Below are 12,966 nucleotides of genomic sequence, written 5' to 3'. Positions count from 1 at the left end.
ATGTAACACAAAGAATCCAATCTGAACCTATTATTTCAAAATAGTTTCCTACTAAAAATAGCATAGTTTATGATCCCACTATGATATAGATAGATACACATATATATGAGAGAAAAAAGTCTGTATGTAGATGATGCTAGGAATTGAACCACTGAGCTACACTCCTAATATGATTCCACTGTCATAAGTCACAAACAAGAAAAGAAAGTCAAGAAGGCATCACATTGTATCAACAGTGGTTTTATACTCTGGGTGACAGAATTAAAAGTGATTTCGTATTTCCTTCTTTTTGCTTATCTTTGTTTTCTAACTTTTTTTTGCAAAATATGGATTAGTTTTATATAAAATGTTAGATGACAGCCTCCAGGTTCTTAAAACTTTATTTACAAAAATGAACAAAGTTAACTATTCCATTTGCCACCGTCAACATACTTACATAGTATGGTTCTGCTTCCCTTTCAGTTATCTCATCTTGATACAGAGTGAAGCAAGTGGGAATTCGTCCAAACCACACATCTCGGAGCACATCTTTGTCATCTGTCATTCTTCCAGTGGTTAAAGCAGTACATATAGGCTAAATTCTTTATTCAACCAAAGCCAAACTGAAAATAAAATGAATAGCATTAGTCAGATCCTTGGGAGAATACATGAACGTGCTACAAAATAATAGAAAAAATGCATGCCCCAAAAAATATTCATGCAAAAAAAAAAAAAAAAAAACCCTGCATGATTGAGCTGGTCACAGTGGCACAAGCCTATAATCCCAGCAACTCAGGAGGCTAGTACAGGAGGCTGAGGCAGAAGGGTTGCTCAAGTCTAGGAGTTTGGGGTCAGCCTGAGCAACATGACAAGAGTCCATCTCCTTTTCATAATTTTTTTTTTTTAAAGTGAGGTCAGCATTCTTTAGAATGAATGTAAACAATGAGTGGTATTGTTTATTTAAAAGATTCACAGAGGGGCTGGGGCTGTAGCTCAGTGGTAAAGTGAGGCACCACATAAAAATAAATAAAGATACTCTATGTTCATCTACAACTAAATAAATATTAAAAAAAAAAAAAGATTCACAGAAGTAACCAATTCAAAATTCATGTGAGCTGGGCATGGTGGCAAACACTTGTAATTCTAGTGGCTCAGGAGGCTGATGCAGGAAGATTCTGAGTTCAAAGTCAGCATCAGCAAGAATAGGTGCTAAGCAACTCTGTCTCTAAATAAAATACAAAACAGGAGTGGGGATGTGGCTCAGTGGTTGAGTGTCCCTGGGTTCAATTTTTTTTCCCCCAAGGAAAAAGAAATCACGTGCAAGTAATGTTCATTATATATTCCAATAATGAACCAGAGTCAACATGAAAGTTATACTCACATCATCATTTCAAGCCCAGAAAGTCTTATTGTTTACCTAAAGAGGACTTTTCATCTATGCCCTATGATTCCTGACAACCAACTCCATAGGCTCATTCTCACAATTACACCTGCCCTATGCAATATATTTAACCTCTCCTACTCCAGATACTATCATTCTATCATTCTTCCTGAAAAAAATACTTCCTCATTTTGGAAAAAAAATCTGCATATAAACTTATTCCCCATTCTAAATTTCATCTGACCCGCTATCTGGTCCCACAACTATCTCCAGTTTTATTTACTATACTTCCTTTTATAAGCTCTCTAGCAAAAGTAGCCCCCTAAACATCTTGCTCTGTGTCCTACCATTCCCCTAGCCTAGTATGCTCACCTATTCAAATCCTATCCTCATCAAACTCACAATCCTCTGCCCCAGTGAAATAGTAATTAGTTCTATTCTGAGCTCAGAATACTTCCTATACCACAAATATAGCATTAAACCTGGAAATATTCTAGTATGGTAGAAGGGAATGATTTACGATCTCTGTAATATCCTAGCGTCCATCAGTGGTAATATTCCACAATTAACCAACACCATAATACACTGCATGAATAAACACTGAAATAATACAGTTGATAATAAACACTTAGAGTAACTCAATAGGTGGCACCTGGATAACAATATTCAATATACTCATTCAAATAAATTTCCTACCTTCCTCCCATCTTTCATAGACAATTCACACTTTATCATAATGTATCCTATGAAAAACTTCTAAATAAACATATGCAATCCCAGCACTGCAAAAAAATTATATATGAACAAATATCAATTAATATTAATACTATGCTATTCAAGACCAATGCCAACTGTGTTAAGACAACCACAAGTTAATTAGTTAGAAAAGTTGGGGGTCAATTGAATGCAATATCACCTACAGACAAATAACTAAAAAAGACAGAAAAAAACCTGCCCAAAATAAAAATTCCAGGTAACAGTTATATCAAGTAAGAACTCTGGTACTTGAAATGATTCTGCCCTGGTATGGTGGGGCACACCTGTAATCCCAGTAACTTGGGAGGCAGAGGCAGAAGGATTACAAATTCAAGGTCAGCTTCAGAAACTTAGCAAGACCCTGTCTCAGAATAAAAAATAAAAAGGACTCGGCTCCACAGTAAAGCTCCCTTGGATTCAACCCCCAGTACCAAAAAAATTTTTTAAAAAAATTTTTAAATCCAGTATTCTTTTCAGCATATCAGTATTTTAACTATTACTAAAATATGTCCACAAGTACCTATTTTAAGCAAATGATACATATATGTAAATTTCATATAGTTCTACAATGATCAGTTTTAAATTCAAATATTGAATTTCCATAATCAGAAATTTTCCAATTTTACAAATCACACAAAAATAATTTACTGAATATAGGAAAAACCTCACTACTACCTGACTACATTAATAATTTACTCTTTTAGAAAAAATTTACAAGTGGTAGGAATTAATGAAATCTAGATTATGGCAAATAAGGAAATCTAAAATTGAATTAGATAAAAGGAAGTAAACAGTGGTTTCCACAACCATGATAACAGCCAATAAACAGCTACAACTGATATTCCCCACCTGTTCACAAGGAGAACAATATAAGGCAACATTTCTTTACTAAAAGACTGAATTTTAATTTTGTTTTTCTTTTGTGTTTTGCAATGCTGGAGATTGAACCCAGGGCCTTGTGCATGATAGGCAAGCACTATACACTGAACTATATTCCCTACTCAATTTAATTACAATTTTAAAGTTCAAAAGTCATTATCAATAATGTAATGCTCTTTTCTTCTAAAAAACAGGTAGAAAATATAATTTAAGACAACTTAAACTTAGAGGGAATGATAACTTAAGTAAAGGCATCTCTTCAGGTTCTTTCTTTCTCCTCAGGCACTGGCCTTCTCAAGAAATAATAACCTGATTCCAAGACACCATTTGAGCCATAACCAAAATATTATTCATGTCAATATGGCTTCCTTCTCTCCAGTCTAGGGTGCCTGAACACTTAACAATTCTGTTGTTTCTTTCCATGTCATTCTCATCTATGACTCTCTTTCATTTGTCAGAACAGTAAAAAGAAATGACAATGTTTTCTTCTGTTTCTGAGAGTCTCTCTCCAAAAATTACAAGAAAGGGAGAAAATCTCAACAGACTTGTGTTTTAGTCTTATGTTCCAACAGTTTACCAAAGTTCTATAGTTGGGTTTTAGATACAAAAATACAGAGAAAAATAAAATTGGAAATGTATTTGCCACATACCATTATTTGTTACATATATATTTCTTATATGACCTCAAGGGTAAAAATGAACCAAGACAGCTTAAAGTGTAATGTGGTAGACATGATACAAATTTGCAAAACAAACTCAGCAAACAAGGCTACTTACTGCCTCAAAATATGCAGACTCAAATCTATAAAACCTTAATCTTTCAATATTAATACATGATCATCTACAATGAATAAGAAAGTATGTCTCTAGGCTAGTTAACTAAAAATGTACAAAAAAATTGATGATAAATTAAAAAAAATAGAGGATGAGCTCAACAATCTTTTTGTAACCAGAAGCAGAAAAACAAAATTTCCCTCTGAATAACCACTATAGTTTAGGGACTGAAAATGAAAAATGGGACATCAGAAAGCCTGGATTCAAAACCTAGCTCTGTGTTATGGTTTGGACATGAGATGTCCCCTAAAAGCTCTTGTTAATGCAGGAATATTAAGAGTTAAATGATTAGATTATGAGAGCTGTGACCCAATTCTAATCCTAGTTTGAATGGACTAAGTGAAAACTGTAGGCAGATGCAGCGGGCTAGAGGAGTGGGCCACTGGGAGGATGCTCAGGAAAGGTGCATCTTCTCTTTGGTCCTTTTTCCCCCTCTCTCTCTCTCTCTGTTTCCTGACCCTCCTGCCCCTACTCCCACTCCCATGAGCTGAGCAGCTTTCCTCTGCTGGGCCCTTCTGCCATGATGTGGTACCTCTTCTCAGGCCCAGAGCAATGAAGTCGGCTCTGAAACCATGAGCCCCAAATAAACTTTTCCTCATCTAAGTTGTTCTTCTCAGGTATTTTGGACACAGCAACACAAAAGCTGACTAAAACATCCTACCATTTATAATGTGACCTCAAGTAAGTCATTTCTATTTTTTTCAACCTGTAATATGGAAAACAGCATTTACCACATTAGATAAGAACTACATTACGCACACACACATACATACACACACACACAGACACACAATAAAGTCTAAAATATTTAAAGACTTTAAGAGACACTGGGGATATAGATCAGTGATACAGGGTCTGGTGCTTCCACACCTGAGGCCCTGGGTTCAATTCCAGAACTGGAAAGGGGGAAAAAAAAAAAAAAAAAAATATATATATATATATATATATATATATATATATATATATATAAAAAATACACATAAATATAAAACAGATATATACACATATATAAAATATAAAAATATATAAGATTTTAACAACTAAGAATAATCAAAAGCATTATATAACAAACAGGAATTAGAAAGGAAAGCTAGCCCAGCATGGTTGCACATACCTATAATCCCAGGGCCTTGGGAGACTGAGGCAGGAGCATTTCAAGTTTGTGGCCAGTCTCTCAAGAAGCAAGACCCTCGGCAATTTAGCAAAACCTTGTCTCAAAATAAAAATAAAAAGGACTGGGGTCAATCCCCAGTACCAAAAAAGAAAGGAGGAAAAAAAAAGCTATAGCTAATAATTATGCATTGAACGCTGCTAATAGCCTTCAGGATAAAGCCAATAAATGATTGATATACACAGCTTTATGGCATATGCTGAGGAATATGAAATAACAACAGCTTTTTAAAACTTCAGTCTTTGCTCAGAAGGTATTATAAATTTCCAAATCTAGCCAACATACCAAGCATTTTCATGTCCTTTCCATACCTTGTCCACAATGATATTCCCTTTACCCTACAGCAGACTTCCTACTTTGTCTTCCAACTTAGACATCCTTTAGGACCAGATCAAAATAACCTTCCTTCTATGCATGTCTCAGGTGAAATTCTCCTTTTCTTCACTGAATCTTTACTTTTTCTCTATTTTAGCAGTTATAAGCTTATATTAAAGGTTATTTATTTGTATATGTCTCCTCCAATAGACAGTAATGCATTTCCTTAGTGAAAAGGATCATATTTCACTCATTTACCCCTGAAACTTAGAGTAGTATCTCTACTATAATATGTGCCCAAAAACATTTACTAAATTTGAATGTTAGAAAGTGAATGTTACAGAACCAACCAGAACCATCCCCACAAATGATGTAAGCAAGTCAGATAAATGATAATAAAAGGCAGGTAATAGATTGTAAACATTCCCATTTCACAAATGATGAATTTGAGAGGGAGAGTTAAATTATTTTTCTAAAACTTTGTGGCTAATAAATGGCAATCAGCCAAGTATGGTAGCATATGCCTGCAATCCTATCTACTTAGGAGGCTGAGGCAAGAAGATCCCAAGTTCAAAGCCAACCTGGATAAAATAAAACATAGCTCAGGGTTGGGGTTGGGGTTCAGTGGTAGAGCACTTGCCTGGCACATGTGAGGCCCTAGGTTCAATCTTCAGCACCATATAAAAAGATAAATAAATAAAGGTATTGTGTCCATCTACAACTATATATATATATATATATATATACACACACACACACACACACACACACATATATACATATATATGTGTGTGTACACACATACATATATACACATACGTGTGTGTGTGTGTGTGTGTATATATATATATATAAACATAGTTCAGTGGTAGAGTGCTTAGTTCAGTGGTAGAGTGCTTGCCTAACACACACTTGGCTTTGGGTTTAATTCCAAACACTGATTAATAATGAAATAAATAAATGAGAGAGCCAAAACTGGCAGCAAGACCCAAATTTCCTAATCTCATATTTTCCTTCATACCCTCATTGCCAACATTCCTTCCAACCCTAAAACATCCATATGTCTATGGTATAATTAAATGTTACTTTTTGAAAGCTTTCATAATGAAGAAGGGGAGTTAAATGCTAATGTATCCTATAGTGGTCAAAGAACTTTAAAGTATATAGAACTTAAAAGAATATGAACAGAAAGGAAGACAAATTCAGATGCTGTTCAACTTATGATGGGGACACACATTCCCCATACACACATCATAAATTAGATTTATCTTAAGTTGGTTGTAACATCTAACATACTACAAATCACAGTATAGCAAAACAGTATACTGCTGAATATAGGTTGTCTACCCTAGTGATCCTATAGCTGACTGGGAGCTAGAGCTTACAGCCAGACATTACAAGGCAGGATATCACATCGGGTAACACAGAAAAGAAAAAAAGAAATCGACAACATTCACACTTCCAAGAACAGTTTCTAGTGACACACCATCATAAAGCTGAAAAGTCCTTAGCTGAAACATATTAAGTAGAAAATTGTCTGTATTTTAAGCAGGGCAAAATAGCATCAATAAAGACAGGAAGTAGGAAAAAGCAATACACATGGCAACTTTTTATGAAATTTTTTTGTCAGAAAGAATAGTAGATAATAAAAGTTGACACTAGTGTTTACATATCACATATGATCTTAGGCAAGTCACTTCCCTACTCTCCATTTCCTTTATCAATGAAATGTAATTAACAATACCCAAGTTACAAAGTTCTAAGAAAAAAATCTACAAGGTGGCTGATATAGTAATGAACATAGAGTAAGTGCTAAGAAATGCAAACTATTATTATTCCTTGAGACTACATCATGAAGCACACCACATGGAAGATTATGAAGATCTCAATTTCATCCTCCAGGCCATAGATCCTGCAAGATTTGATAATGATGAAGTAAAAGTGATTATCTACTAACAGTGCTCAGGAAAGCTTCAAGTTAGTGGCTAGCCAACAAGTAAGGCATAAAGAGTGTTTAACCTAGAATGGTGAGTGAATTGGTGATATCTTTTCAAGAAAGAATTAATTATTGGTGAAAAATGATTGAGAGAAAAAGGACAAAGACAGAGAACATTTAAATGCTGACACAGTAAATTAGCAAAGGGGCTTTGAAATCAGACTAACATGCGTTTAAACCTTGACTTCCACCTTCTAGTTTTATGTCCTCAAACAACAAACCCACCCTCCCTAAAACTTATATGTAAAATGAAGTCAATTCTAATTTCCACAGGGCCTAGGTGTTTGGTTTATTGTAACCATTCAATAAATGATGTACTTTTATACAAACGGTTTCCCACTCAAATGGTGCATCCAACCACTACGTACATGGTTTCCTCAAGTTTCTATGGCCTCTATGCTGTAACATTCTTTCCCTCTTCTTTTGGCCAACTCTTTAATCCCCTTCTGAACAACTTCATCAAACTTTTAAGAGTCAGCTTAATATCTGCAACTAGGAAAGGCTTCCCCTGAGCATTCACTGGTCTCATTATTTCATTAATAGCATGTACTACCAAGCACACCAATATTTGTTTATCCTATCTATCTCTTACCCCATAACAGGTTATGCAATTTTTGCTAAAGGACAGGGAAAAAGACATAAATTTAGGTAAACTCTCTCTAAATCAGGACACACTTTAAATTATGCAAATTTCAAAAATAAATTTCACAAATTTCTTTATTTGAGAAAGTTTTCCCTCTATACACTACCATTATCACCATTCATTCAACTCAGAAGGCATAAAAATCCCAACCAATGATGCAAACTACAAGAAGTAAAATTCTTGAGGGGACAGAGCTGTTTGACTGCTCTATGTATACATCTAGTTCAGGGCTTGGGAATGAGTAAGTGCCAATAGATACATGTTTACCAATTAGTCATCTGACAAATGGAACAGTAAGATAAAATGCAATTAATACTGCAGCATTTATCTATTATTTACTTATTTATTTATACCAGGGATTGAACTCTAGCACTGAACTACATCCCCAATCCCTTTTACTTTTTATTTTGAGGCAGGGTCTCACTAAACTGCTGAAGCTGGCCTCAAATTTTAGATCCTCCCATCTCAGCCTCCTAAGTGGCTGGGATTACAGGCGCAGGCCACCACACTCAGCTTACCGGGAGCTATTTTTGCTGATAAAGTCCCCAAATACCTTGAAATTACTTTAAACATCAAATGCTGGCTATCTTAAGTTTTTAAAACTACTAAAACTGATAGTCTGTGCTGGATCCCATACTAAGCAGAGTGCAGTAGCACAGGTATGTAATTGCAGCAACTCAAGGCTGAGGCAGGAGGACCCAAGTTCAAAGCCAATCTCAGCAACTAAGTGAGATCCTGTCTCAAAATAAAATGAAATAAAAGGAGTTGAACGTATAGTATAGTTCAGTGGGTAAGCACCTCTAGATTTGATCTCCATTATCATCAAAAAATACATAAATTTACAAACACTAACCTCAAACATGAGTCCTGAGTACTGCCTAGTGTTCCTCCATTTCCCCAGTCTTTTTTTTTTTTTTTTTTGGTGGCAGTGGTACTAGGGATTGAACCCAGGGGCACTCTACCACTGAGCTATATCCCCTGCCCATTTCATTTATTTTGAGACAGGGTCTCACTAACTTGCCTTGGCTGACCTCAAACTTGAAATCCTCTGACTCAGCCTCCCATGTCTCTAGGATTACAGGTATATAGACACCAGAGCCCCTGACTCTCCTACATCTCTACTCCATACTTCCTCCTCCCTCAAATTTCCAAATCTCTTGCCTCATCCTCTCTCAGTTAATGACCTTGGTTTCTATTTCCTTTTATCCTGTACTGTGGATCAGTGATTCTGAGTAATTTTATTTAAAGGACTCATTCTGGGTGGGGGATTTTGTAAACCTCTTCTAAATGTTGGAAATGCTCCAGGGTTCAGTCCTAGAACCACTCTCTTAGAGATCTTTCTCCTAGCCTTACAGTCCATTTATAAATCCTTAGTTCTCATTTTTTTTCTGAATCTGTTTCACACATATGCTCTACTCTATACTGACATTTCCTATGTTCAAAACTAAAAATGGGAGCCAGGCATGGTGGCGCACAACTGTAATCCCAGTGGCTTAGAAGCTGAGGCAAGAGGATTGGGAGTTAAAAGCCAGCCTTAGCAATGGTAAGACACTAAGCAACTCAGTGAGACCCTATATCTAAATAAAATACACAAATAGGGCTGGGGATGTGACTCAGGGGTTGAGTGCCCCCTAAGTTCAACCCCTGGTACCCCCCCCCCAAAAAAAAAAACTAAAAATGATTTCAGACCTTTGTCCCTCCTTTCCCCCATTAATCTATGGTCTTACCATTTCACTATGTGGTACTTCTATAGTTGTTCAGGCCACAAATCTTTGTGTTACCCTTAGTCATTATTTCATATCTGACAGCTCTAGTTTAGAAATAAGTCAGAATCTGGTCATTTCCAACCTCCTCTACTATTACCACCCTGATCCAAGTCACTTTGGCATTTAACCTGGATAAATGCAATGGCCTAAGAACAGCTTTCGTTATTTCTGACTTGCTGCATACAAACAACACAGCAATCAGGCCCTTTTAAAACAAAAGGTAGGTCAATTTTCTCTTTACTCAAACCCATCTGATGGAAAGCAAAAATTATCTCATTCAAACACTGAAGTTCTTGCTGGGAGTGGTGACACAAAACTGTGATTCCAGTGGCTGGGAAGGCAGAGACAAAAGAACTGCAAGTTCAAAATCCGCCTCAACAAAAAAATAGACTGGGCATGTGGCTCAGTGTTGAAGCACCTCAGAGTTCAAACCCTGGTATCAAAAAAATAAAGAATTTCAGTTCTCAAACACTGAAGTTCTTACACAGTCCCACAGGCCCTATATAATCTTGCCTCACCTACCTGTGTATCTACTATCCCTTCCCCCTTACTCATTCTTTTCCAGCCAAACCATTTGGTATGCTCCAGCTTCAGAACTCTGTGGTAGCTCTGATGACTTTTCCACATGACATCTCTATCACTTTTAGGTTTTCCCATAAATATCCTTTCTATGGCCACCACTGGGACCTACACATACCACTAGCTTACCCACTTTCTTTCATTGATTTATCTTTTCTCTAGGACCTCCCACAACCTGACACATACTTTAATTTTGTATCAACATCTTTCCCAAAGTGAATTTCACAATGGCAGGGATTCTTACTGTTTTGTTTACTGTTTCATCCAGAGCCTGGCCTATACCAAGTACTCTGTATTTGTGAAATGAATCAAACCCCAACTTGATATGTGTGTACACTGTTCTAAAAGCCCACATCCACCCAGGGCATGGTGGTACACCTGTGATCCCAAATTCAAGGACAGCCTGGGCAACTTAAGAGATTTGTTTCAAAAAATAAAAAGGACTGGAGACACAGCCCAGTGGCAAAGAGCAAAGACTCTGGGCTCCATCCTCAGTACAGCGAAAAACTAAAACCCCATATCCATACGGTCCCATTTTGCTCTTTTCCCCCAGTTTTAACTAGCATATCTTCAGAGAGCAAAGTATACATCTAAATTCGTTGTAAAATTCTAAAATTCCTCTCAACTGCCACAGTCTAACACCCTTATTTTTAAATCCATAATTCAAACAATAACCCTGCTAGAAACTCTCAAATAATTCAGTACAGATTCACGGACTCAATCTCAAGGCTCGGATTTATCAGGTGAATTCTGGAAGGTCTTGGAAGTTCATCTGTTTTTTTTCATAAGTCTCTGGGTTCTGAAGACATGCTATGCTTCCTCACCCCTCAGAAAAATCTAGAACCAATACCAGTTTCCGAGGTTCCTCAAGTTCAGGTATGATTTGAAAACAAGTGAAGTATAACTAAAGTGTACTTCACCAACAGAAAATTGCCTATTATTAAAATTAGGCTTATGGAATGCCAATGAAAAGATAAATTGCCTGCAGGAAATACCTAGTTCGGACAGAATCCAACGATCCTGTGAATTATGGTTTAGAGTGCTCCACGAAAAATACAGGTCCTGAACAAAACTCTTGAGCCTGCGATCCGAGCCTAAGCTTCCTACCTTAGTAAAGAACAGACATAACTCCCGAACAGGGACCGCACAGGCCGGCCTAAGGGCGCCGGGAGCGGTGTCTCGCCAACCCCACCTCTGCCGGGAGGAACACCTTCACCCGCCATCGCCGCCCAGGAGCATTCCTCTCGCCAGACACTTACCCCTTCTTACCTCATCCACCGGCCCCCGTCCCAACCCTCCTCCCCCAGGCATTCCCTCACCATGGGACATACACACATTCCCTACCCGAAGCGCCGGCTTTTCTCCGGCTTGCCGCACCGGTAAGGACGCTCGGCACCGGGCTCTGCCTGCCTGACACACTGTCCTGCAGATACGCGGGAGCAAAGAGTCCTGAGAGCCCGCGCAGCCGCAGAAAGCACGTCGCGGAGGTCGGAGCCGAGCCCAGCTGTACTTCCGCCCTCCCGAATCCAGCTAACACAACCGGCAGCGCGGCGGAGCCCTGGAAGCCCACCGCAAGTCCAGTCACCCACGGCGCCTGGAGATGACGTCACTGGACCCCACGTGGCCCGCACCCCGCCCTCTGGATTCGACCCAACCCGCGAAGAGGCGGGGCTGCTCTTGAGCATGCGCAGAGCTAGAGAAGCGCCGTCTTGGGACAGAGTTCACTGGATTCTCCTTGTATCTGGAGTCTGGCGCTGAAACGTAGTTCTGGTTGTTTGAGGAGGTTAATGTAACAGTTCCATAAAAGCAAAATTTGCCATCCTAAAGCTTGATCACAACATTCCTCTCTTCCTGGAATCACAAAATAGTATAACTAAAACGTACCTTTCACACTGCTTTTACATCAATTTTTTTGTTTGATTTTCAATTTTGTTAGAATAGCTGCATTTAACAGGAGACTGCGTGAGTACTGAATCCTCCCACCTCTCCAAGAGTGCGTATCTTTATCTTCCTGTTTCTGAAAATAACAAGCAAAATAGTAAGCTTACTCCTAAAGAGCATTTGAACTGGATCCAACCAGAAGCCTTAGGGTTTTTATTTCTGTTAGTTATACATGCCATTATGCCACGCATACTAAATAAATAGTGGCTGAGACTCAAAACAGATTCCTGATACTTGGGAAGATAAGGAAAACCTTGGCAGTAGATTTCTTTCTTTCTTTCTTTCTTTCTTTTTTTTTTTTTTTTTTTTACTGGGAATTGAACCTGGGAATTTCTCAGGGCCTCCCTAACTTGCTGAGGCTAACCTGGAACTTGTGATCCTACTGCCTCTGCATCCCCCAACCCCCAAGTTTCTGGTATCACAGATGCTAAGCCTAAGCCTTCAAGCTGGCTGATACAGGATTCTTTAAAAAAAAAAAAAAAAAAGAAAGAAAGAAAGAAAGAAAGAAAAAATCATCTTGGAGACCGATGTGCACAATGATTTTCAAATAGTTAATTACTTCACTGGTAGGTCATCAAGTTAGTGGAACATGACTAGCATCCGTTAAAATGAGATAACATAGGAAATATTAGCCTGTTTCACATATATAAAAGGTAAATATTGTTTCCTTGAACTATTTACTTCAACAGGTATGTGGCATACATTGAAATAGGAATATGAAATATA

The 12,966-nt window shown here is 37.8% G+C and overlaps 1 protein-coding gene across 2 annotated transcripts in view; it reads right to left on the bottom strand.

Annotated features, from left to right (window-relative positions):
- Nucleotides 1–11,874, bottom strand: part of Atg5 (autophagy related 5) — a 127,880-nt gene extending 116,006 nt beyond the window's left edge. For both annotated transcript variants that reach the window (XM_026389663.2, XM_026389664.2), the window contains exons 1-2: nt 11,644–11,874; nt 437–602 (exon numbers count right to left, since the gene is read on the bottom strand). In XM_026389663.2, the coding sequence (XP_026245448.1) occupies nt 437–544 (108 nt within the window). In that variant the 5' untranslated portion in view covers nt 545–602; nt 11,644–11,874. The remainder of the gene's footprint in view (nt 1–436; nt 603–11,643) is intronic.
- Nucleotides 11,875–12,966: the final 1,092 nt, after the last annotated feature.

This window comes from Urocitellus parryii, chromosome 8, assembly GCF_045843805.1.
Source record: "Urocitellus parryii isolate mUroPar1 chromosome 8, mUroPar1.hap1, whole genome shotgun sequence".
NCBI lineage: Eukaryota > Metazoa > Chordata > Mammalia > Rodentia > Sciuridae > Urocitellus > Urocitellus parryii.
Note: the sequence above shows the minus strand (reverse complement) of the source record. Positions and strands in the feature narration are given on the sequence as shown.